The following is a 23,276-nucleotide window of genomic DNA, read 5'->3' as shown; positions in this document are numbered from 1 at the left end:
GCCGCAGGCTTGGGGATGGGGCAGGACCCAGCCTTTCCGGCCTGGTGACCCACTGGTGACCACCTCGGAGCAGCCAGACACCATCCCTCACAATCTCCAGCCCGAGTCACCCCTCTTAGGGTCACTCCTAGAGCACGTGGTCTGCTCCCACCCTGTGTCCACAGCAGGAGAGGAAGACTTGGGTGGTCAGGTGTTTATTGAGCCCAAGAGGAGCTGAGGGGGAGGACAAGGCTGCTGACTCGGGGAGGTCAGTCAGTGCGTGGACACAGGGAAGACCTGTCCTGGGCTGTCCAGTCACCTAACCCTGCTCAGGGGCAGACTGCGGGTGGTGAGCGGCCCAGCTATGGATGGGCCTGAGCACGCTGGTCTGGGGACATGGCCGGTCAGCAGCAGGACCTCTGGCCCAAGGAGACACCACAGCAGGCCGGGCGGGAGCAGGTGGGGCGGCAGAGCAGGGACACGCAGGAGGCCGGGCGGCAGCAGCTGGGCTGGCAGGAGGAGGCACAGCAGGAGGAGACGGGCACACAGCAGGCGGGCCTGCACACGGGGCGGCAGAGCAGGGACACGCAGGAGGAGGGTCTGTAGCAGCAGACGGGCTTGCAGCAGACGGGCACGCAGCAGGACGGCTGGCAGGGGGAGGAGCTGCAGCAGTCAGACTGGCAGCTAGACTGCTGGCAGCAGGAGGAGGAGGCTCCAGAGCAGACGGGCACACAGCACACGGGCTTGCAGCAGATGGGCTTGCAGCAGAGGGACACACAGCAGGACGGCTGGCAGGGGGAGGAAGAGCAGCAAGAGGGCTCACAGCAGGACTGCTGGCAGGGGGAAGAGGAGCAGCAAGAGGGCTCACAGCTAGACTGCTGGCAGCAGGAGGAAGCCTCAGAGCAGATGGGCACACAGCACACAGGCTTGCAGCACACAGGCTTGCAGCAGACTGGCTTGCAGCAGAGGGACACACAGCAGGACGGCTGGCAGGGGGAGCAGCTGCAGCAATCAGACTGGCAGCTAGACTGCTGGCAGCAGGAGGGGGTGCAGGAGCTGGTGCAGACTGATTGGCAGCAGGGTCTGGACACACAGCTCACTGGGGTGCAGAGGAGGGTCAGGCAGGGGGCTGGGGCGCAGCAGCTGGGCTGGCAGCAGCTGGGGGCGCAGCAGGGGGGCTCGCAGCAGCTCTCTGGGCAGTCGTCCACCTGCCAGGAGGAGTCGGGGCAGGAATCGCAGGAGCCGGGCTGGCAGACGCGGCTGCCATAGCTCAGGTCACTGGAGCAGAGGGACATGGTGGAGGCGGCCCTGGTGGGTGTGCTGGAGGAGGTGTGTGGGTGTGTGGGTGGGTGTGGGTGAGTGTGAGTGTGAGCAGCCCCAGGCTGCGGGGCTTTTATACCTCTCCCTGCCTGGCCCGCAGCTCCCTCTTCCCTGTGGGTGTGGACGCGAGCCCTCGTTAGCTTCCGTGTGCTGTTGGCTCCGAGGTACAGCTCAGCTCGTAAAGGCCCTGGGCCTGCGTGGGCAGCCGACGCCCCGCACCCTTCCCTGGCCGCGTGGGGGAGGCACAACTGACCAGAGCTTCGAGCAGCGAAGCCCACCGACCCGTCGCCCTGGCTGGTGGCTGGAGGGCTGGTCGGAGGGCTGTGAGGTGGACGTTTCTAGACGGACTCGGTGCTCCCTGTGCAGGAAGTCCCTGTGGTCCAGTGGGCGGCAAGCCCATCAGGTGGGCAGCGGGTGGCAGCACTGTCCCCACAGGCCCCACGTTGGGCAGTGCACACCAGCAGCCCATCTGGCTCAGCCCGGTGTCTGCCTCCGCCTCCCTCTCAGGGCCTTGACCAGCACACAGCTGTGACGCCCCAGCCCTCCTCTGCAGCCCAAGAGCCCCATGCAAACAGCAAGGGCAGACTTCGTGTCTCCTGTCCACTTCCTGGGTCGCTGGATGATCCCTTGGGTCCCCAGTTGGACCCCTGAGAACTGAGGTCCCTGACTTCTCAAGTGACAGCCACCGGCCACCAGGTCCTTCTGGTTGTCACTGAAATGCGTCAAACCCTTTGCGTTCACCACGGGACCCTCCGAGTGTGGTCAAGATGCCGCTCACCTCCCCGCCCCCCGTGGCTGGAAAGGCAGGAGCTGAGGAGGGGGAGACCCTGCAGCCCTGGGAGGATCCCCAGCACACAGGCGGAGCAGGCCAGCGGGTGGGCTGAGGGCCGCCAGGCCCCGTCTCCCTCCCGGGGGTGGACCCCTAGGATCCTGGACGGGAAGAAGGAGGTGGAGCTGGGGGCTCCCTGAGGGCTGACTCGTCTGCGTGTGCAGGCTGGAGGAGAGGAAGGGGCGCTCTGCAGGCTGGCCGGCCTCTGGGGTCCAGGCACTGACAGACGGCATCGTCTGTCACCGTCTGTGACGGCACTGTGTCCCACACACCCCTGCTCAGGACAGCTGGGACAGGGCCTTTGTGGAGCGCATCCACCTCAAGGTTCTGAGGGCCGGGAACTGAGGGTGGAGGGGAGCCCCGGGCAAGGGAGGCCCACGCACTGCGCTGAGGGCAGCAGAGCCCAGGGGCGGGCGGGTTGGACGGAACCTCCCTGAGCCCTCTGCAGGCCCCGCCCCAACGGCGCTGGGCAGATGTCACGCTGGGCAGGGAGGGAACCAAGAAGCAGAAGGCCAGCGTGAGACACCCAAGCTCAGGAGACGTCACAGCGATGTCCGAGAGGCCACCAGGAATCACAGTCACCAAGAAACATGCCAAGGACCCAGACAGTAGGACAGACCCACAGTCGTCCGACTCCGTCCGTCACTTCCGTCTGAAGAAAACGAAAGTGACGATGGGGACTTCCAGCATCACACTGAAGCGGGGCAACATAGGACGCGGTAGCTAGAGAGCGTGACGACCGTACCTGTGAGCGGCTGGTGGCCTGATGTCAGGTGGCCAGGCAGGACGGGCTGTGAGGGGTGGGGACACGGCCAGATGGAGCTGAGAGGAAACGGGGGACGTGACCAAGTGGAGGTGCGGCACTGGGAGAGGTCGGGGCCGTCCTGATGAAGCCTCCCGCAGCCCTACGTGGACACCGTGGGGCAGCGGCGCGAGGGCCTCCCCGTGCGTCTGGCGAAGGCCCAGGGAAGCCCAGAGCCACTGCCCACTGCCCATGAGGGCTCCCGGGGAGAGGAGGTGGCCCAGCCACACCCAAGGAGCCGGGGTGGGTCCCCGTGGGGCCTCCTCAGGGAGCGGGGACGTGGCCTGACCTGGCCTCCGAGCATGAAAAGCAAGAGGGCCCGTGCAGCCCAGGCCAGGACGCCTCCCGGCCACGCCAGGACAAGGAGGCCCCTGTGACCCTTGGGGGTACCTAGGTGACCCACGACCAGCACGGGGACAGGGCGCCGCTCAGCGGGAGGGCACCGCGCGGCCTCCACAGGCCCTGGGCTCCGTTTCCAGGAGGGGAAGAATGCACGTGCACACGCGTGTGCCAGGTGTGCGGGGTGTGCGCGTGTCCAGGCCTGAACCACACAGGACGGGGCACATGGGCTGGCAGCGATGGACGTCAGGGACAGGGACAGGTGAGAGGAGCTCAGCAGGGAGGGGGTAAACATGACAGATACGTGACAGACGGTCGGTGGCACAGGCCGACGGCGGCTGGGTGGGTGGACCCGCGAGGACCGCGGGCGGCGGAGGAGCCGGCGGGCAGGACCACCAGGGCTGCGCATTCTGAGGCTTCCCCTGACATTTATCTGCAAGTCGGGTCAGTGCTGTGCACTCCTGTGTCCTCGGAGGGTTTGGCGGAGCAGGGAGGACACGAGGCTCCGAGAGGCACGTCCCCACAGGGGACAGGCCACACTGCCCTCCAGTTGAGCTCTCCCCCCGACGAGCCTCCTCCTCACGGCCCCTTTAGTGCTTTCTCCTGCGACACAAGGGACCTTCCTGTTTGCAATGCCCCCGCACAAGCCCCCGCCACAAGCCGCAGCACAGCCGATGCCCCCAGAGCCAGAGTGACCTGCGGGGAATACGTGGGCTGAGCCCAGCTACTGTGCTGCTGGCCACGGACGACCACTAACGAGGCAGCAGCACGGGTTCCACGGGCGTCTTCACGGAGAAGCAGTCTCCAGGTTCCAGCTGCTCGCTGAGGGCAACGTGGCCAGAGGTGACAAGGGCACCAGAGGTGACAAGGGCACCAGAGGTGGCAAGGACACCGGAGGGCACGCTCTCCCGGCATGCGGCAGGCCTCCTGCCTGTGCCCTGTGGAGCCGGGGACTTGCTTTAAGGTAGCAGCATTGGGGAGCCACCTAGCCCAGGGCTGAGAGGCAGGCTTGGAAGGCCAGGGGGAAGAGGCTGGTGGAGGCCACTGGGCAGCCTGGGGGGCAGCAGAGCAGACAGAGAAGGCAGCAGAGGGGCGAAGGGGCAGGCCTGTGGCAGCCCGGCACACTGGGCTCTGAGGTTCAGAACCTGGACCCGTGGCCCAGGAGGCTGCCTGGTGCCCCAGCAGGGAAGGCAGGGCCCACCATCCTGGCCTGAGAATGGAGGCCTGCAGCCCCCAGGCCCAGGAACAAGGTGGACAGGGCCACAGAGAGGAGGCAGGGAGAGGTGGAGGGGATGAGGACCTGCGCAGGGCTCAGGGCAGGCTCAGGCTGTCCAGCTCCACACAGCCATGAGGCCCCGGGCAGGGCACCAGGCGCCCTGGACTCTGGGTGCTCAGTACAGGTGCCAAGCGTCCTGCAGTGGTGACGGGCCCTGGGGAGGGGTGTGAGCCTCAGGTGACACCTCTGTGCCCAGGCTTCCCTCCAAGAGAGATGAGGCCCTGAGGCTGCTGTCCAGTGGCTGGAGGGTGCCCCAGCAGCCCAGGGTGGCCAGGCTCCTCCCACACACAACACCCAGCACTCACTGCTCCCGGAACCCACTCCCGCTCCAGGGGCCCCGACGCTGGCAGGATATTAACGAGCTGGACAGCCTCCCAGGTAAACAAGCATCCCCGATGACGGCCAGGAGCCGGCCCAGCAACACGGAAGGAGAGGCTGTGGGCTGGGGACCAGAGGGACCAGGCAGGTATAAAAGCCAGCACCCAGAGCTCCACACACACACCCACACTCACCCACACATCCATACCTCCTCCAGCACACCCACCATGGCCACCTCCACCATGTCCGTCTGCTCCAGCTCTTGCCCAGAGTCCTCCTGGCAGGTGGACGACTGTCCAGAGAGCTGCTGCGAGCCCCCCTGCTGCGCCCCCAGCTGCTGCCAGCCCAGCTGCTGTGCCCCAGCCCCCTGTCTGTCCCTCCTCTGCACCCCAGTGAGCTGTGTGTCCAGACCCTGCTGCCAATCAGTCTGCACCAGCTCCTGCACCCCCTCCTGCTGCCAGCAGTCTAGCTGCCAGTCTGATTGCTGCAGCTGCTCCCCCTGCCAGCCGTCCTGCTGTGTGTCCCTCTGCTGCAAGCCCGTCTGCTGCAAGCCTGTGTGCTGCAAGCCTGTGTGCTGTGTGCCCATCTGCTCTGAGGCTTCCTCCTCCTGCTGCCAGCAGTCTAGCTGTGAGCCCTCTTGCTGCTCCTCTTCCCCCTGCCAGCAGTCCTGCTGTGAGCCCTCTTGCTGCTCATCCTCCCCCTGCCAGCCATCCTGCTGTGTGTCCCTCTGCTGCAAGCCCGTCTGCTGCAAGCCCGTGTGCTGTGTGCCCGTCTGCTCTGGAGCCTCCTCCTCCTGCTGCCAGCAGTCTAGCTGCCAGTCTGACTGCTGCAGCTCCTCCCGCTGCCAGCCATCCTGCTGCGTGCCCGTCTGCTGCAAGTCCGTCTGCTGCTACAGACCCTCCTCCTGCGTGTCCCTGCTCTGCCGCCCCGTGTGCAGGCCCGCCTGCTGCGTGCCCGTCTCCTCCTGCTGTGCCTCCTCCTGCCAGCCCAGCTGCTGCCGCCCGGCCTCCTGCATGTCCCTGCTCTGCCGCCCCGCCTGCTCCCGCCCGGCCTGCTGTGGTGTCTCCTTGGGCCAGAGGTCCTGCTGCTGAGTGCTCTTCCTGGGCCACCCAGAGTTGGGAACCCGCTGCCTCCTGCACCCAGGCTTCTGTACTAGTGGCCCTGACAGCTGCCCATGTCCACCCCTGAGCCTGCAGGGGCTGGTCGTCACCTGCCTCCTACTCCTATTTGGGTAGCTCCATCCCTTAAGGACTGACTGTCCAGTCCCTCCATGGCCATCTCTGCACTACCAGGTGGGCAGCAGCCCCAGCAAGGCCATCCGGCTCCTGCTGGGCGGAAGCCGCACATGGCCTAAGGCTCCCCTGCAGCTGGCCACTTGGCCCTCCCACCCCAGGCCTGCGAAGAGCCCCCGCTGCCCGTGCTGGGTCCGGCTGCTCCCGGGCTCTGAGCCTCTCCCCCTCTGGCCCTCACTCTGGGAGCCTGTGGGACGCCCCAATAAAGTCTCCCAGGAACACCCAGTCAGCCCTACTGTCGTCCTCTGAGCGCCCCTGCTGTCCCGCACGGAGCCACCCCCAGGTGCACCGACCCTTGCCCCCCTCAAGGGCCCTCTGTGAAGCCTGCATCACCCCAAGCCTGGTGCCCAGGGACAACCATGCACTCTGGGACACCAAGGGTGTCTGACCTGAGGGCACCTGCCCTGGGCAGCGTCCACCTTCAGGAGTGACCCCAGATCACCCCACCCCACTGCAGCAGGCAAGTGCCTCAGGCCCATGCCCGACAAGACCGGGCAGGAGAGCCATCCTGGGCTGCTGGCACAGCTGACCCCTGGCTGGCCTCTGAGAATGGGAATTTGGGGAGAGTCCCCCACCTCTCTGCCCCCCTGGCCTGAACCATCCGCACAAATGACCTGGTTGGATGCTTGCCCCCCACTGAGTCTGGCAGCAGAGGGTCTGCGTCTCCAGCGGGCTCACCCAGGGACCACGGGCAGCACAGCTCGGGCCGGGAGCTCGGACCCGTGGGGACCCAGCCCAGAGCTCTCTGTGCACCAGGTCTGTCCTGCCTGCTCCACCCCTCGCCTTCCCCTAGGATCACCGTCTCCCTGTTGGTCCGGCTTCCTGCCGGCACCCAGGGACGTCCAGCAGCGGGGGGACCCTCTGACCCTGGACAGGAGGAAGGGCCTCGTGGCCTGGAGCCACTGAGATGCCAGCTCCTGGCAGTACGCAGATCTGACGTGAAGACGTGAAGACAGTTAATGAAACCAGGAGGGAATCGGCGATTCACAGAAGCCATGAGCAATTCTTGCCCCCTAACAGTCAAAACTCAGCCCCACCAGCGACGGTCAGCCTCCCCAAGCTCAGAAAACGCAGTTAAACGTGGGCTGGACCCGGGGCAGCGGTGTGCGAGGTGGGCACGGCTGCACAGGCCTGTGAGTGAGGCCCACTCCGGGAAAGTGCTGCCGTCTGGGAAGTGCCCTGGCGGGTCCCACGCTCTGGGGCTGCACTCCTAGGAAGTCCTCCTGGTGGGCATCCAGTGCTTTGCAGGATCCCCCCCTGGACATGGAGAGGCACAGCCCCTCTGCAGAGGAGATCACACAGGGAGTGAGCGGGTGGGCGGTTAAGGGGCAGCGCCTGGGCAGCCATCCGCTGGGCACATCTCAAAGCCCAGGTGTCGCAGATGGAAACAGAGTGAGGCCCGTTCAGAGGTCACAACACCCACCCAGAGCTCGGTCAACGCCATGGACGTCTGTGTGACTATCAGAACAGCCGCAGGTGACCACCTGGCCCGGCGGTGCCCTCCCGGGCTCGGGGCCACGGGGGTGGAGACGGGCAAAGCTGGCTGGCAGGAGCACCCTGCGCAGGGCATCCCGGTTCTGTCTTCCTGGGGCTGAAACGTGGGAACACCATCTAAGGAGGTGCAGGTGCCCGGGAGCCGCAGCCCAGGTCGCCCACGCAGGCTCCTGACCAGGACCTGGGAGCCCGGGTTGAGGGGAATGAAATCATCGCGGCTCAGAATCCGGATGAATGGGGTCTGCGCTCAGCAGCTGGGCTCGGGGGGGCAGTGCTCCGAGAGCAGTGGGTCCTGGAGACGCACAGAGACCAGCGAGCGAACAGGACGGAGTTAGAGACGGAGGAGAAGGTCCAGGAGGCGCCAAGTGACGTTGACAAATGGAAAGAAAGATGCATAAAACCAGAGACTGCACTTTTAAAGTCCTACCAAAATCAGAACCAGGGAAAATCTTAAAGAGAGAAATACAGCAAATAAAATCAAATATATGAAAATGAATAATAACAAAATATCAAAACCATCACACTCTGTGAATAGACAAAAATGTCTGATCATGAGAAAAAACCCTGTCTCTACGCCAACAAGGTTCCCAGGAACCTGCGGCCACTGAGATGGCCGCAAAGAGGAGCAGGAGCATGGGCAGACCAGGACCCGAGAGCGCAGACAGGCGGCCAGCTGGACCACAGCCCAGCGGGGACTCCACCTGGGCTGTCACTTCATCGCCATCAGGGCACCGCTGTCCAGGGCGTTTGTCCAGGAAAGAAAGCCCCGACGTCCACTCAGATGCACGGGGACGGACCATGGGGAGCTCAGCACCCAGTGTGAACCATGAGGACGACAAACAGCCCCTTTCACTTCCTCCCTGAGTGGACGCCCCTCTCCCCTGCTGTCTCACTGCTCGGCCAGGAGTTCCAGCGCTGGGGGACAGACGTGGTGAGGCCTCCCGCCCTCTCCTGGCCCCACAGGGACAGCTGTTGGCTTGTCCTGAGGCCGCTGTGAGTGGTCGCAGCTGCCTCCGAAAGGCTGAGGATCTCCTTGCACACGGACTTCGTTAAAGTCTTCAGCAGGAGTGGACGTTGGGTGTTCAGACGCTTCATGTGCATCTATGTGAACAAGGTGCGTCCACCTGGCCATTCCTACGGTGTGCACGGCCACCTGCTGGAAGGAACTCCACGTGTCGTGGGGAGCTGCCTCTCTAACCTGTGGTCGTGGTCAGCTCGCTGTGGGGGAACCTGCATCTATACCATCAGGAAGACGGAACGTTTCTTTTCCTCTAAAGACTCCACCAAACCTCACGAAGCCGGGTGTAGCTCCGTGGGAGAGCATTTGCCAGGCCCTGGGCTCTGCCCCAGCACCACCGCGGGCACCCCACACACGCACACGTGCGCACACACACACACACACACACACACACACACACACACCCCTGCCATAGCTCATGAACACAGCCACTGGGGATACAGGTCCTGAAATCAACATAGAGACCTGGCGTTTCTGCACACTCCCAATAAGACCATCCAAAAGCAGAATCAATAGTCCCTACGACAGCAAAAAAACACGTAGGCGGGCTGGGATGTGGCATTGGTGAGTGCTGGCCCGCGTGCCCAGGCCCTGGTTCAATCCCCAGCACCACAAAAGAAAAGAAAAATCTCAAGGATAAGTTTACCCAAGGAAATGGAAGATGCGGCACTGACTGAAGGGACCTGAAGACACAGATGAACAGAAAGGGAAACAGCAAACTCGAACGGACGGTCAGCACCGGTGGGATGTCCACGTTGCCCAGGGCAACCCACGGCTGGGGCAGTCCCTGAGCTCCAATCTTACTTTAAGAAAAACAGAAAGACGTGGTTTTCCTTTCTTGTAAAGACTCTGCCAAGGGTGACGCCGGGTGTAGCTCCGTGGGAGAGCGTCCGCCAGCCTTGCCCAGATTCTAGAACCCCGTGGAACCACAGTCCTCCCTGAGTCCCCTGGGGTCCAGAGCCCGAGCCGGTGGCACCACAGGTGACGCTACGATGATCCGAGGTTGCGCGGAGCGTGAAGCAGAATAGGCACCAGACCTGGGTGAGGGTCGCCGGGGGCACCCGAGCACAGGGGGAGGACTGTGCCGTCCATCAATGCCCGGGGGACCACGCGTCCACGTCGGAAAGAGAAAACCTCACACCAAGAAAACCAGTCAGGTACCAGGAACTCAAGATCCCAGCACATCCTGAGCTGCAGAGCCACCGCAGAGAGCTGCCGCTGGCGGGTCTGGGGATGGCCCCTGGGCCTGAGAGCACAGGCCCCTTGGGCCACCGAGGCAAAGGCTGATGGACAGGATGATGCGGAAGGAGGGAGCGAGCACAGGACCTGTCCCGGGCACCCAGAGACGCCTCCACCCACCAGCCGCCCTCCCAGCCTCAGGACAAGCCGCCCAGGGCCAGGCTGCTCTGCCGACAGGGAACCGTCCTGGGCACACGCCCCCCCCCACCCCCCAGGGGAACCCAGGACGACCGCACAGGTGCACGCACAGAGTGGCCTCCCCGGGCAGGTCGGGCGGGAGCGTGACAAGCCCTGGCCCAGCCCTCCGCTGTGGCGCGACCCTGCTGAACAGAGTCCTCGTAACTCTCCAGATGGGACTAAAAGGGACTGTCTCACAGCCGTGGACCGCCCTCCATGAGTGGCTCTGAAAGCTCCGGGTGGGACCCACTCGGTGCAGGTGATGTGCTGGGTGTGAGGTGTCCCCAGAAGCTCAGGTGAGGGACACTGCAGGAAGGGTAGAGTGAGGAGACGGGCCAGGAGCCTTGGCCTGGTCACAGTGCACTCATCCCTGACAGGGACCAGCGGGAGGTGGGTCCCTAGGGGCTGCTCTTGGGTTTACATTCTGTCCGTGGTGAGGGGTGTCTGTCTGTCTGCTTCCTGGTATCCTGTCCTGAGATGTCCGGCCTCATCTGCAGCCCGGAGCTGTGCAGCTGGCCGTCCGTGGACGGAGACCTCTGAAACTGCGAGCCCCAGAGGAGCATTTCCTCCTCCCAAACTGTCCTTGGTCCGTCTTCTGGTCACAGCAGCAAAGAAAGCTGAGTAAGGAGAAGCTGTGACCGGGACGGGGCCGTCACTGCGGCCACCTGACCTGTGGAGCCTTCTGGAACCGTGGGAGGGACTTTGCAAGGCTCAGTGATGCCGACTGGAGACGCTCAGGGTGCCGCAGGCAGGTGTGTGTGGTGATTCTGGGGGGCTCAGCAGACCTGGAGCTCGGGGGTTCAGGGAACGGGCTGCTGGGGGACCGGTGGCCACAGCACCGCGTTCCGGCCAGTAAGTCTGCACGTCCTGCCCCGTCCCGAGACTGCGTGGGGCTCCGTTAACGACGACAGCTGGTCAGCTGGTGGAGGGACTCTGCAGGCATCATTCGGGCGGGGGCACGGATAGAGCTGGCAGCTTGTTGGCGGGTTTGCTGTGACAGTCAGGAGCAGAGACATCCGAGACCCAAACTTGGCCAGAAAACTATGAGAAACCTGGGGCTGAGGGAGCTGTGGTTGTGGAGCGCCACAGCACTGAAGGCGCAGCCCAGCGCTTACCTGGGAACGGCAGAAAGGGTGGCGGGAGGGCCCCCGGACTGCCACGGTCACACCCGTCTCCGGCCCAAGGCAGTAAAAGTAAAAATTCCCTTGAGAAGAGAGCATGGCCCAGGGGCTGGGAAGCCGGCTCACACCCCCGCTGTCCAGGCCCCCTGAGGCCCAGCAGCCAGCGTCCCAGAGGCGTGGCTACTGCCCCAGATGGCAGCAGATCTTGACATCGACACGTGGTGCCACTTCTGTGGAAGGAAGGGTGCTGGAGGGGTCATGGGGGCCACCGAGGTTTCAAAGGAGGCCTGGGAGGCCACGTGTACAGGGTCAGAGCTCGGCAGCAGAGGACGACGCGCGAGGGTGAGCGAGAAGCTTCGGCGGAGACCACTGAAGTCAAGAAGTGCCAGCAGCAGGGGCCTCATCTGGGGAAGCTCAGGGACAGGCAGAGAAGCCAGCAGAGGCCACGTGATGCCACCACACGCACATAGGGCGGGGCTAACGCCACCCTGCCCTGTGCCCAGGTGCCCGCGTGGAGCCGCAGGACTGCCTGCCAGCTGGGTTCTGGCTGCACTGGCCCCGCCCGTCCTTGGAGGCCCTGCTCCCTGTGGATGGGAGTGTCCACTGCCACCGTCCTGCACAGCATCCCCGCAGCTCACCTTTGATCCTGCAGGGCTCAGGCTGAGAGGTCGCCCTGAACCACAGAAGAGTCTGGACTTGTGCTCTCGGGAATCCGGAACCGCTGGCCCCCGGGGACTCTGGCAAAAGGACTGAATGTGTTCTGCTCGGCGAGAGGAGGTCAGCTTTGGGGGCCGGGGGGATGGCGCAGTTCAGCTCATGTGGGAGATATCGCAAGAAAGTTTAAGGGGCATCGACTGGGTTATGGGAGCCGTGGGCCAACCCCCGCGATGGTCCTCTGACAGGGACGATGGGTGGCAGCCGCAGGCAGGGGTGTGGCTGGAGGAGGGTCCCGGGCCTGCCCTGGGCTGTGTATTTGGTAAGTGGAGCCCCTGCCCCAGCTGCTCTCCTGCCCAGTGTCCTGCCTCCCCTCAAGCCCTGAGGAGTGGTCAGCCGGCCGTGCTCTGAGGCCTTGGAAACCACGAGCCCCAATAATCCTTTCCTCCTCTAAAGTGGTCCTCGTCGGGCCTTTGGGTCACAGTGGCAGAGAGCTGACCAGCAGAGCTGGCAAATGAACGTGTCCATCTTGGCTTTGCTGAAAGACGGTTCCCAAAGGGTCACCACCCCACTGTCCCCCAACACGGCGGGAACCTGGAGTCAGACGAAAAACACACTTCCTCACGTCCACAGGAACCTAAATGACTATTTTTAAGAAGCAGTCCCTCTCAAGAACACGTGCCCAGAGGGACAATGACCAGTTTCGCTCACCTACATGCAGATGACACAAAAGGAAGCTCCCCACACACTTTCCAAGACGGAGGAGACTGAGGACTGACGGCGCCTCGTTTGTAGAAGCAGAGTTTAGCGGGACTCGTGGAGGTGGGAGGGGCTAGACTTCTCCAGAAGTCAGGGGCGGAGGGTGTTGGGGGAGAGCTGAGTGACTGCACCCACCGGGAAACACCAGGAGCATCTTCAGGGGCGGGATCCCGCCTCGCGAAAACCTGGAAGGACCCAGATCCCCGACTTTGGAAGATAATGGATAGAGAACACGCAGCCGGCTGCACTGTCACAGTCCACAACACAGGACAAAAGGGGTGACCGTGTTGTCACAGCCAGGGGGCTTCCCAGGCAGTCCTGGAGTGAAGGCTGAAGAGAGAGGGCCAGGCGGACCAGGCCAGGCTGACCAGGGGCAGAGAAGGAAGAACAGCAAGGGTTTCTTGGAGGAGGAAAGTTCTGCAGCCTCAACCGGACACTCAGAGACAGAGCCTCCCCAAGCCCCAGATCATACCCAGCTGAACTATCCACCAAGCACAAGGGCAGAAAAAGGCGTGGAAAGTCATGCTACTGCTCAAACACACGTCGCTGTGTGCACAACATGACACCCATTTTGAGAAAGCTGTGGGAGGACGTGCTCCACCAAATCAGGGGCATGAGTCCAGAAAGAAGACGACGAGGCCTTCGGGAATTAACTGTCCCTCACTGGAGAGGGACGCAGAGGATCCCACAGGACAGGGAGCTCCAGGGGATGCCTGTGCCAGGCCACGGGAACAGCCAGAGACAAGTGGAGCTGGCTGCCCCCCGGGTGTGTGCGCACCTCTCCACCGAGGAGTGAGCAGAGGGTTTAGTGACAGGTGCGCAGGAGAACAAGCAGACCACAGAGCCCCCGCTGACCCTCCAGGAAGGGAAGGCCAACCAGAGCCGAGCCGCCCACGAGGGAGGACACTGAGCCCCTGCGTGCTGAGAGCCATAGCCAAGTAGGAATGACGCACAGCAATTTCCTTACAGCCTACCCCAGGTTGCTTAGAGGGAGGACTCTCCATTGTGGAAATGGGCTTGCCTTGGACCCAGGTCATTTGCAGTGACCTTGCATGAATGTTTGAGAAAGGTGACCCTGCTCCAGGACCAGGGCGGATCGGGTTTAGGGCGGTTCCAGGTTTAGGGTGGATCCTGCTGGGAATAGGGCGTATCCTGCTGCCTCAGGGGCCCGCCTGCTCCTTGAGTTCCCGTTGAGTTCTCGCGGGATTCAGAGGGTATTTGGGATGCAGAGCCCGGTGGAGGTGTGGATTTTCCCCAGAAGTGCGTGTAGAGTGCCGGTGAGAGTTCAGGAATAAAGAATTGCTGTTGGAATCTACAAGGCTGTGAGTGGCTCATGATTTTGTGCCCAGCCAGACGGCGGCACCCACTGACCCTGGAACTCCCACGGATGCCAGGCTCTGATGTGACCAGCACCGAGGCAGCGCTGCCAACCCGCGGTGGGGACGGGGACGTCTCCTGAGGCTCGTGGTGAACAGAGGAGGAAGCCAGATCATATCAAGAATGGAACTCAAGGACCGGCAGACACACAGGCCCTTTAGTAAGTGGGAGAACTAGGAGGTGTTGGGGTGGACGTGCAGCAGGAGAGCCGGCCACCCCAGAGCTCACAGAGGGACCAGCAGGGGAGCACAGAGGGACGCTCCTGGCCAGGGCACCCTCGTCCCCTGGAAGAGCCGTAGGCTGGGGTGGCACAGCAAGTGCAAGCACCACAAAGTGAAAAGTCACACCAAAGGACAGACAGGGCAGAGGAGAAGCTGTGATTCCCAGACCCGCCTCCCCAGCAGCCAACCTCAGCCCGGCCCAGAACCCTCCCGCCAGTGACCGCCAGCACCAGCCACACTCGGAACAGGGACTGCGCCAGGCCATCCCCACAGTGAACTGTTGTCAGCTGTTGTTGACACAAACCCCAACACCAACAAGGAAGGGAGGCCCTGCGACTCCTGCAGGAAACACTCCAGCGGGTATAAAACCCGCCCAGAGCTCCCACACCACCCAGCTGGGCCTCAGCATGGCGCACACCTGCTGCACCAGAGCCTGTGTCATTGCTGCGACCACCATGTCCGTCTGCTCCAGCCACAGGGGCAGAGGCAGCAGGGTCTGCTCACCCAGTCTGGGCCCCAACTCCTCCTGGCAGGTGGACAATTGCCAGGAGAGCTGCTGTGAGCCCCCCTGCTGCGCCCCCAGCTGCTGCCAGCCCAGCTGCTGTGCCCCAGCCCCCTGTCTGTCCCTCCTCTGCACCCCAGTGAGCTGTGTGTCCAGACCCTGCTGCCAATCAGTCTGCACCAGCTCCTGCACCCCCTCCTGCTGCCAGCAGTCTAGCTGCCAGTCTGATTGCTGCAGCTGCTCCCCCTGCCAGCCGTCCTGCTATGTGTCCCTCTGCTGCAAGCCTGTGTGCTACAAGCCTGTGTGCTGTGTGCCCATCTGCTCTGAGGCTTCCTCCTCCTGCTGCCAGCAGTCCTGCTGTGAGCCCTCTTGCTGCTCATCCTCCCCCTGCCAGCCGTCCTGCTGCAAGCCCATCTGCTGCTACAGACCCTCCTCCTGCGTGTCCCTGCTCTGCCGCCCCGTGTGCAGGCCCGCCTGCTGCGTGCCCGTCTCCTCCTGCTGTGCCTCCTCCTGCCAGCCCAGCTGCTGCCTCCTGTGTGTCCCTGCTCTGCCGCCCCACCTGCTCCCGCCTGGCCTGCTGTGGTGTCTCCTTGGGCCAGAAGTCCTGCTGCTGACCGGCCATGTCCCCAGGCCAGTGGGCTCAGGTCCCTCCTCCCCACCCCCGTGTCCTGACCACAGCCTGCGGGAGCTCACACAGAAGGTCTAGCTCCTGCCCTTCGTCCCCGTCCAGCCCAAGTCTGAGGCCTGAGCCCTCCCTGGCTGCCCTCCGGCCCCGTCCATGGGAGAGCTGGCTGCTGCACCCCACTTCCTGCCCCAGGCCCCACCCTCCCCAGTCGGGACTGGGTCCTCCTGACCCTCTCTTGTCCCCAGAAGTGCCACTCTCTGAACATCAATAAAGCCTGTGCCCCCACACTCTCTCTGCACTGATGGACACTGCCGGGGAGGGGCAGGGTGGGGACTGGGCCTCGCTCTGGGCCCTGAGCCAGGGGACGCTCCCCGCCTCACCAGCAGTGATGCTTGAGTTACTGCAGGTGACCTGGAGGGTGCTGTCCTCTGTCTGTGTTCTGCTCTTGCACTGTCCATGTCCTCGGGACTCAGGCTCTGTGCTGGTCACGTCCCTGGACACCACGCCTTTCCTGGCGCAGGTGGGCAGCTGGGGTGGTGACCCCACAGCTATGCTGGAGGTCGGAGGTGAGGGGTCTCCAGCCTCAGCCCAGCACCCAGAGGGCTCCATCCGGGAAGGTGTGAGCGTCCTGGGCCCTGCACGCCGTGGACACACACACACTCAGTGGGCACTCAGGGAGGCCCAGGCCCCATCATGGAGGAGCTGCCAGGGCTGAGAACAGAGAGGCCGCCCCAGAGCCCACCTGGAGTTGGGGGGACACAGGGGCACAGGGAAGGCCATGGGCTCGGGAAGCCCGGGAAGCACAGGAAGTGAGAGAAGGAAACAGTGTCCAGCCAGGGGCAGAGACGCCATGGACACGCAGGGCCGGCTGCAAGACACGCTGCGCCGGCCCAGGGAGTCTGCGGAGAGTCTCCTGAGGTCCAGGGGCCAAGGGACACAGGGGGCAACTGGGCTGCACTGTCCCAGAGGCCCAGCCTCAACCTCTCCAGGAGGGAGCCCACAGTCGCAGCACGACTCTTCACCCATCGCCATTTGAGAAGGACGCCGTCCCCGTGACTGCTGGCCAAGGTGCGCGGCATTCTACGTGGAACTCCGCGCTGTCTGAGAGGACGGGCACGTCAGCCCTCGGGCTGGACCAGGCCAGCAGGGCTCAAGAGTGTCCCTGCCCTGTCCCTTGAGCCCAGGGCCAGCCTTCACATTGCCCACAGCCCCAGGAGGCGTTTCCAGAAGGCAGGACGTGAAGCGCCAGCAGGACGTGGAGGAGATGGCCCAGCAGACCGCCCAGCTGGCCCAGGCGCCCAGCACAGGGCACAGCCAGCTGCAGAGCCGGGGGGGGGGGGGGCCGATATCCTTTGACTCCAGTGTCCCAGGGGCTCAGGTCACTCTCTGGACACTAACTCGGTGGATCAGTGGCCCAGCTGAGGAAGGATGCAGTCAGGACAAGGCACTTCAGAAAATGGTCACCACAACCCACTGCCAGCTGGTGAATCGCGCTGGTGTTTATGAAATAGGAAGTTTTAAAACATTTGAAGAGACCCTCAGTGAAATGTGTCCACGTCTGATGGGACCAAGAATCTAGTCCTCAAGGAAATTCCACGAGCTCCACGTGGAACAGACTCAGCAGGATCCACACAGACGCATCAGGACCGCGAAACTGAGAGACGGAGAGGAAACCGTGGGGCGGCAGACTCACAGCCGACCTGCCACCCGGGCCGGGGACCCGAGGGCGATGGAACGGTGGTCAGGGTGCCCAGGGCCAGCATGGGCCATGACGCCTCCGTCCAGCCACCTTCAGAAGTGAGGGAAGGCAAGACGTCAGGGACAAAAGGAAGCCAGAGTCCTCCACCAGGAGACCTGACCCGTGGTCAGGGCTATTCCAGGCTGAGATAAAGGGGCCTAGAGGTCACTGGCCCCCAGAGGAAGACATGGTGGTCAGCTGCGGGTCTGTGGGCACCCGGCCGCTCAGGAGCTCCTGGGAGCCCTCTCCTTACCTCAGGTCAGCAGTGCACCCTTCTCAGGTTCCACCCAGTATTCTGAGCCGTCCCTCCCTGGTCAGTCCAGCTCAGGACCGGCCCTCGTTATCGCTCTTTGTAGGAACTTTTCGCTTCGCTGAGTCTCACTGCGGTTTTCTGTCCTCGATTTCCTCGATCTGTGCCCGTCTTTATTCCCCTCTCCCCACTAGCTTCAGGGTCAGTTTGGACTCACTTTTTCTGGCTCGTTGAGGTGTGAACTGGGGATCTGGATGGAGACCCTTGGTCCTGGTGGACATTCAGGGCCACGGGTCGCCCTCTGCACACAGCTCTGGCCGCCCCCGGGTGGCTTCTGGCTCCTCTCACCCTCAGGATCCTGACTCCTCTTACTTCTTCTTCGACCCCTGGCTGTTTGAGTGTCTGTCGTGGGATTCCCACATATTCCTGGATTTCCCCGCTTTCCTTCTGCTTGGATTCCAGCGTCCTTCCACCGTGGTCAGAGAAGGTGCTTTGTCAGATCTCAGTCACTTCACACTGAGTCAGCGCTGGGGCCTGACCGGTCTCCCCGGGGCCAGGGGGCGCAGTCTTGGAGGCCATCCTCGCCCGTGGTCTGAGTCACCTCCCGGGCTGGGTGAGACGCGCCTGGACACAGCGGTGTCCACCTTCCCCACCCTTCTCCAGGTCCAGGGCTTGTCCGTGCAGAGGCGCGCCTGGACACTGCCCCGAAGACCCAATCGTCACCCCTGACCTTGGGATGCAGCCCCCTTAACCTTCATTGGATGGATTTTCCCTGGAATTTTTGTTCCCCAATAAAAGCCCACTCCCTGGCGTACGCTCTCTCTCTCTGGCCTCTTCTGTGACCTCGCCAGGGCGCTGGGTGGCTGGAGGCGGGAGCTAGAAGCAGCTGTGAGAAGGTAATGAGAGGCTCTCTCTGATTCAAACTCACTGGCAGTTTCTTTGCACTGAACCTTCTTTCAGGAAGCCAGCGCGGGCCGCGTGGCAGCAGTCTGCGTGCTGCTGCTGGACGGAGAGTCTGCCGGGGGCGCTGGGTCCCCCCGTGCCCTGTTTCTCAATGCTCTCCCCTGCCCTTGTCCGCTGACCACCCCTTCGGGTTGGTGGAGATGGCCGTGGGAGCCCCCAGGTTTTGTGGAATCAGAACTGCCCTTTCTGCTGTGTCTCCTGGGCTTTCACGTTGGGGCATAGATGTCTCTGGTCTTCATATCTACAGGAGGGACGGAGCCTCGTGTTGACGTTCTGAGTCCTCATTGGTCTCCTAACAATTTCTGACTCAAAATACACTTTACTATTGACAGTTGGCCCTCTTTGGGTTTCTGTGGACAAGTGCGCGGCCTGGAGAAGGTAAAGATGCTAAATCAGGGGTCAAAAGCCACCCCTCAGAGGAAGAGCCCAGGACCGCTGCCCTCAATGCTAAATGTTCATTAAGGGGATATTTGGGTCCTTTAAACTCTTCCCAAGAAACGGAATAGGAAGGAACACACTCTGACTCAGTTTATGAAGTCAGCAGGATCTCAAGACCCAAACCAGAGAAAACAACAAAAGAAAACTACGGACCCAACCCGATAAAGAGGGGTTCAGAGACCCTTCACCAAACCCCGCAAACCAAGCCCAGGGCGCAGCAAGGCCCAGCACCACCAAGCGGGCTCCCCCGGGATCCAGAGCGTCCGACACGTGCAGACCCGTCCCGCACAGACCCTCTGACGGAGCGGCTGGGAGCCCCGGGGGTCTCGCAGGATGCAGAGAAGCCAACGGAGCCCCCTCCTGGGCAAGCACGGGCAGGAGAAGGTCCCCAACAGGAGGAAAGCTCCAGCTCGCCCAGGGCGAGGGGCAGCTCAGCCCAGGAGCAGGACCAGGCCGCCTCCTGCCCCCTCCACAAATGTGCACCAAAGTGACCGGCCAAGCAAACAGGCAGAAAAGGATTGAAAGCCTCCAGGTTGGGAAGTCAGAAACGTGGCGCTCAAGGCCACCGCGGGGCAGGGGGCTGCAGACCACAGGACAAGACCCCCAGGGATGTCCCTGGAAGCCACAGCGAGACACCAACTCCTGCCCCCGTGGTCACCGTGACCAAACACACAGCAGCTGGTGCTGACGAGGACGTGGAGAAGCAGAACCCTGCATGGTGCTGGTGGGGACGGAACAGCCAGGTGCCACAGAAAATGGTCTGGCAGTCCCCCAGAAGGATAGCATGGAATGACCATATGACCCAGCGACTCCAGATATACATGCGAACAACTGAAAAGAGACATTTAAACAAAGTTTGTACAAGAAGTTAGAGCAGCATATTCACCAGCCAAACAGTGAAAAGAACCAGGACCCGAACACTCATAAATAGATCCAAAGTGATTGTCCATGGTGTGGAATAGTTCTCAGCCAAGAAAAGGAAATGCCGCCTGACACAGGCTACCACACTGGATAAACCTTGAAGACATACATGAAGTGCCAAGAGCCAGGCACAGAAGGCTCCATCTTCTATGATTCCACTGACATGAAATGGGCAGAGTAGGGTCCACAGGGACAGCGGTACTGGACACAGGAGCCTTTTCCACCCCGCGGTCTTGCAGGCAGGACCTGAGAGACGGGGCATTGGCCTCTCAGGGAGATATTCCTGTGCCCGAGGAACGGGGTGCTCTGAGTCCTGGGTCCGGCTCCTCTGCAGCTGCCCCGTCCAGGTTGGTGGTCAGGGCCTCGGGCTCCCTCCAGCCTGCGCCCCTCGAGCCCTGGGCAGGCGTTTTCTGGTGGATCCACACGTTCCTTGGTGCCTCAGGAAGACTCTTGGTGAACTGGTCACAGCAGTGTGGCCAACAGCAGCTCCTGCCTGGTCCAATACATGGCCAGTGGCCAGGCCTCGAGCGTCCCTCAGCCGTGGTTGGTTCTCCGCGAGCCCCGAGCCGTCCCACCTGGTGCTGTGTGTGGCTGCAGCATCCACGGCTCACGCTCCCTTTCTTTTCCCACCTGAGGGTGGCAGGTGCCCGGGGAGGGCTGGGGCTGAGTGTCCACGGCAGCCCCTCTGGGAGCAGGCTGAGCCCAGGTCTCCGCGATGCCCTGGTCAGCCAGAGAGGGTTGTCAGTGGAAGAGCCAAGAATCTTCACCAGAAAGAGCTGCTCAGGCTCCATCTTCCCTGGGGTCACCAGGGGTCAGCGGCTGCCCAGAGCCCCTCGCAGCCCATGCTGACCAGGCTGCCCATGCTGCACACGGGACTGGTGGGCCGGGCTGGGCGTCGCCTCCACATCCCGGGCCCGCGGATCTCACCTCAGCGGCTCCGAGGCAGGTCCCGTCCTGGGGCAGGGTCCTCAGGGGGCTTCTGACCTCTGGACTCCCGAGGTTTGTCCCAGAGTCCACTCTTAGTCTCTGCCTGCCTTTGCATGGTCCCTGTGTCCCCAATCCTGTCCTGTCTGCTGACCGCTGCTGACTCCACAGACAGGGCCTGGCCCATACGTGTCCTAACCATCTGACCCCTTCATCCTCAGCTGCAGACGTCTTGGAAACACTGGCCCTGGGAGGAACTGTCCACTGCCTGGGCTGGGCCCGGTATCTGGGAGAGGGCATGCTGAATGTCTCCACCCTGGGTCAGGGCTACTCTGCCAGGCTGACCCCCTGGGCACAGGCCTGGGCCACAACATGCCCCTCCAGCTCCTCAGCCCACCTCGCTCCACAACACCTCCTGCTGGTCACCTCCCATCCTCAGGTGCTGACCCAGGACCGCCATGCCATGACAGTGACCACAGGCTCTGGGGAGGCTCAAGGGCCAGACGGTCAGAATGGTTTGTGCCCAGGTCTCAATGTCCTGATGCAGCGACTGTCCAAGGAACCCTGGCCTCCCTGGAATGTCCATCTCCAAGGGGACGAGGTCTCCCTGTCCTTGCTGCCCACGCCAGCATCAGATCACAGAGACCAGCCACAGGGAGGGTCACCCCCGCCTGGGCTTCCCCCCAACCCAGGAGGCTCCACAGACCAGGCTGGTCCACTGCGCACAGAGGCCAAGGGCACATAGAAGGTGTCCCCGGGGCCAGGAGCCAACACCAGATGCCCAGGCAGGTGGCCCACGAGGGGCAGGTGCAGGGTCAGCCCCCAAAGCAGCACCTTCCTTCCAGGTGACCCAGGGGACAGACCCAGCAGGCAGCGGCTCTGCCAGCACCGAAGGGGTTTTACGAGCTGAGCCCTAATGAGGGGCGTCAGGCGCCAACACCAACCAGGAAAGGGAAGGGCGCCGCTGGGCCTCCTGCTGGCCCCTGGACGGGTATAAAGGCCAGAGCCCTGAGCTCCCCACACACACACTCACACACACACCCACCCACACACCCACACACCTCCTCCAGCACACCCACCAGGGCCGCCTCCACCATGTCCATCTGCTCCAGCGACCTTAGCTATGGCAGCCGCGTCTGCCAGCCCGGCTCCTGCGATTCCTGCCCCGACTCCTCCTGGCAGGTGGACCACTGCCCAGAGAGCTGCTGTGAGCCCCCCTGCTGCACCCCCAGCTGCTGCCAGCCCAGCTGCTGCGCCCCAGCCCCCTGCCGGACCCTCCTCTGCACCCCAGTGAGCTGTGTGTCCAGACCCTGCTGCCAATCAGTCTGCACCAGCTCCTGCACCCCCTCCTGCTGCCAGCAGTCTAGCTGCCAGTCTGATTGCTGCAGCTGCTCCCCCTGCCAGGCGTCCTGCTGTGTTTCCCTCTGCTGCAAGCCCGTCTGCTGCAAGCCTGTGTGCTGCAAGCCTGTGTGCTGTGTGCCCATCTGCTCTGAGGCTTCCTCCTCCTGCTGCCAGCAGTCTAGCTGTGAGCCCTCTTGCTGCTCATCCTCCCCCTGCCAGCCGTCCTGCTGTGTGTCCCTCTGCTGCAAGCCCATCTGCTGCAAGCCCGTGTGCTGTGTGCCCATCTGCTCTGGAGCCTCCTCCTCCTGCTGCCAGCAGTCTAGCTGCCAGTCTGACTGCTGCAGCTCCTCCCCCTGCCAGCCGTCCTGCTGCAAACCCGTCTGCTGCTACAGACCCTCCTCCTGCGTGTCCCTGCTCTGCCGCCCCGTGTGCAGGCCCGCCTGCTGTGTGCCCGTCTCCTCCTGCTGTGCCTCCTCCTGCCAGCCCAGCTGCTGCCGCCCGGCCTCTTGTGTGTCCCTGCTCTGCCGTCCCACCTGCTCCCGCCCGGCCTGCTGTGGTGTCTCCTTGGGCCAGAAGTCCTGCTGCTGACCAGCCATGTCCCCAGGGCCAGTGGGCTCAGGTCCCTCCTCCCCACCCCCGTGTCCTGACCCCAGCCTGCGGGAGCTCACACAGAAGGACCAGCTCCTGCCCTTCGTCCCCGTCCAGCCCAAGTCTGAGGCCTGAGCCCTCCCTGGCTGCCCTCCGGCCCCGTCCATGGGAGAGCTGGCTGCTGCACCCCACTTCCTGCCCCAGGCCCCCACCCTCCCCAGTCGGGACTGGGTCCTCCTGACCCTCTCTTGTCCCCAGAAGTGCCACTCTCTGAACATCAATAAAGCCTGTGCCCCCACACTCTCTCTGCACTGATGGACACTGCCAGGGGAGGGGCAGGGTGGGGACTGGTTCTGAAGAGGGTGACCGTCCCTTTGACCTGTCTGTCCTCAGGAGGACTGGCTCAGGGGCAGCCTGGATATCTGCAGACTCAGAACTCCCCAGGGGACAAGCAGCAATGGGGGGGGGGTTGAGAACATGCAAAGGCGGATCGACCATCAGCTGGCCTCTGGGGCATAGGAGGTCGTCTGTGAAAACAGTCGGCACCCTGAGAAGCCTTGAGCAAAGCTGGATGGGGCCCTTCAGGGGTGAAAGACCCCCCAGTGTTCCTGGAATTCTAGGAGGACCCAGGCCCACCCACAGAGGGGCACTTGCTCAGGGAGACCTGGGCAGCTCTCGCAGTCCCCTGGGGCTGACCTTCAAGCTGTGATCAAGCAGGACGTGGAGGAGATGGCCCAGCAAACCGCCCAGGCTGGCCCAGGCGCCCAGCAC

The 23,276-nt window shown here is 63.2% G+C and overlaps 3 protein-coding genes across 5 annotated transcripts; 2 read left to right on the top strand and 1 right to left on the bottom strand.

The window, feature by feature from the left end:
- Positions 1-383: 383 nt before the first annotated feature.
- Positions 384-1,274, bottom strand: LOC143408287 (uncharacterized). Its single transcript, XM_077110382.1, has one exon. The coding sequence runs from the start codon at positions 1,272-1,274 to the stop codon at positions 384-386; it is 891 nt and encodes a 296-aa protein (XP_076966497.1).
- A 3,816-nt stretch (positions 1,275-5,090) lies between these two features.
- Positions 5,091-5,954, top strand: LOC143408937 (uncharacterized). Of its 3 annotated transcripts, none has more exons than XM_076868891.2 (2): positions 5,091-5,417; positions 5,541-5,954. In XM_076868891.2, exons 1-2 carry the CDS (start codon positions 5,091-5,093, stop codon positions 5,952-5,954), a joined length of 741 nt encoding a protein of 246 aa, XP_076725006.2. The 3 variants fall into 3 exon arrangements, with proteins under 3 accessions (XP_076725006.2, XP_076725007.2, XP_076725005.2); XM_076868892.2 differs by having other exon boundaries at positions 5,091-5,432; positions 5,601-5,954; XM_076868890.2 differs by having other exon boundaries at positions 5,091-5,432.
- Positions 5,955-14,622: 8,668 nt separating this feature from the next.
- On the top strand, positions 14,623-22,505 carry LOC143408938 (uncharacterized). The gene is given in 7 exon segments (XM_076868893.2): positions 14,623-15,245; positions 15,247-15,299; positions 15,816-15,908; positions 16,551-16,720; positions 18,291-18,343; positions 19,892-19,999; positions 21,659-22,505. Coding segments are annotated over 7 exon segments (1,947 nt in total).
- Positions 22,506-23,276: the final 771 nt, after the last annotated feature.

Source organism: Callospermophilus lateralis, chromosome 10 (genome assembly GCF_048772815.1).
Source record: "Callospermophilus lateralis isolate mCalLat2 chromosome 10, mCalLat2.hap1, whole genome shotgun sequence".
NCBI classification, from domain to species: domain Eukaryota; kingdom Metazoa; phylum Chordata; class Mammalia; order Rodentia; family Sciuridae; genus Callospermophilus; species Callospermophilus lateralis.
The sequence above is the reverse complement of the archived record's forward strand: the minus strand, read 5'-3'. Positions and strand labels throughout refer to the sequence as shown.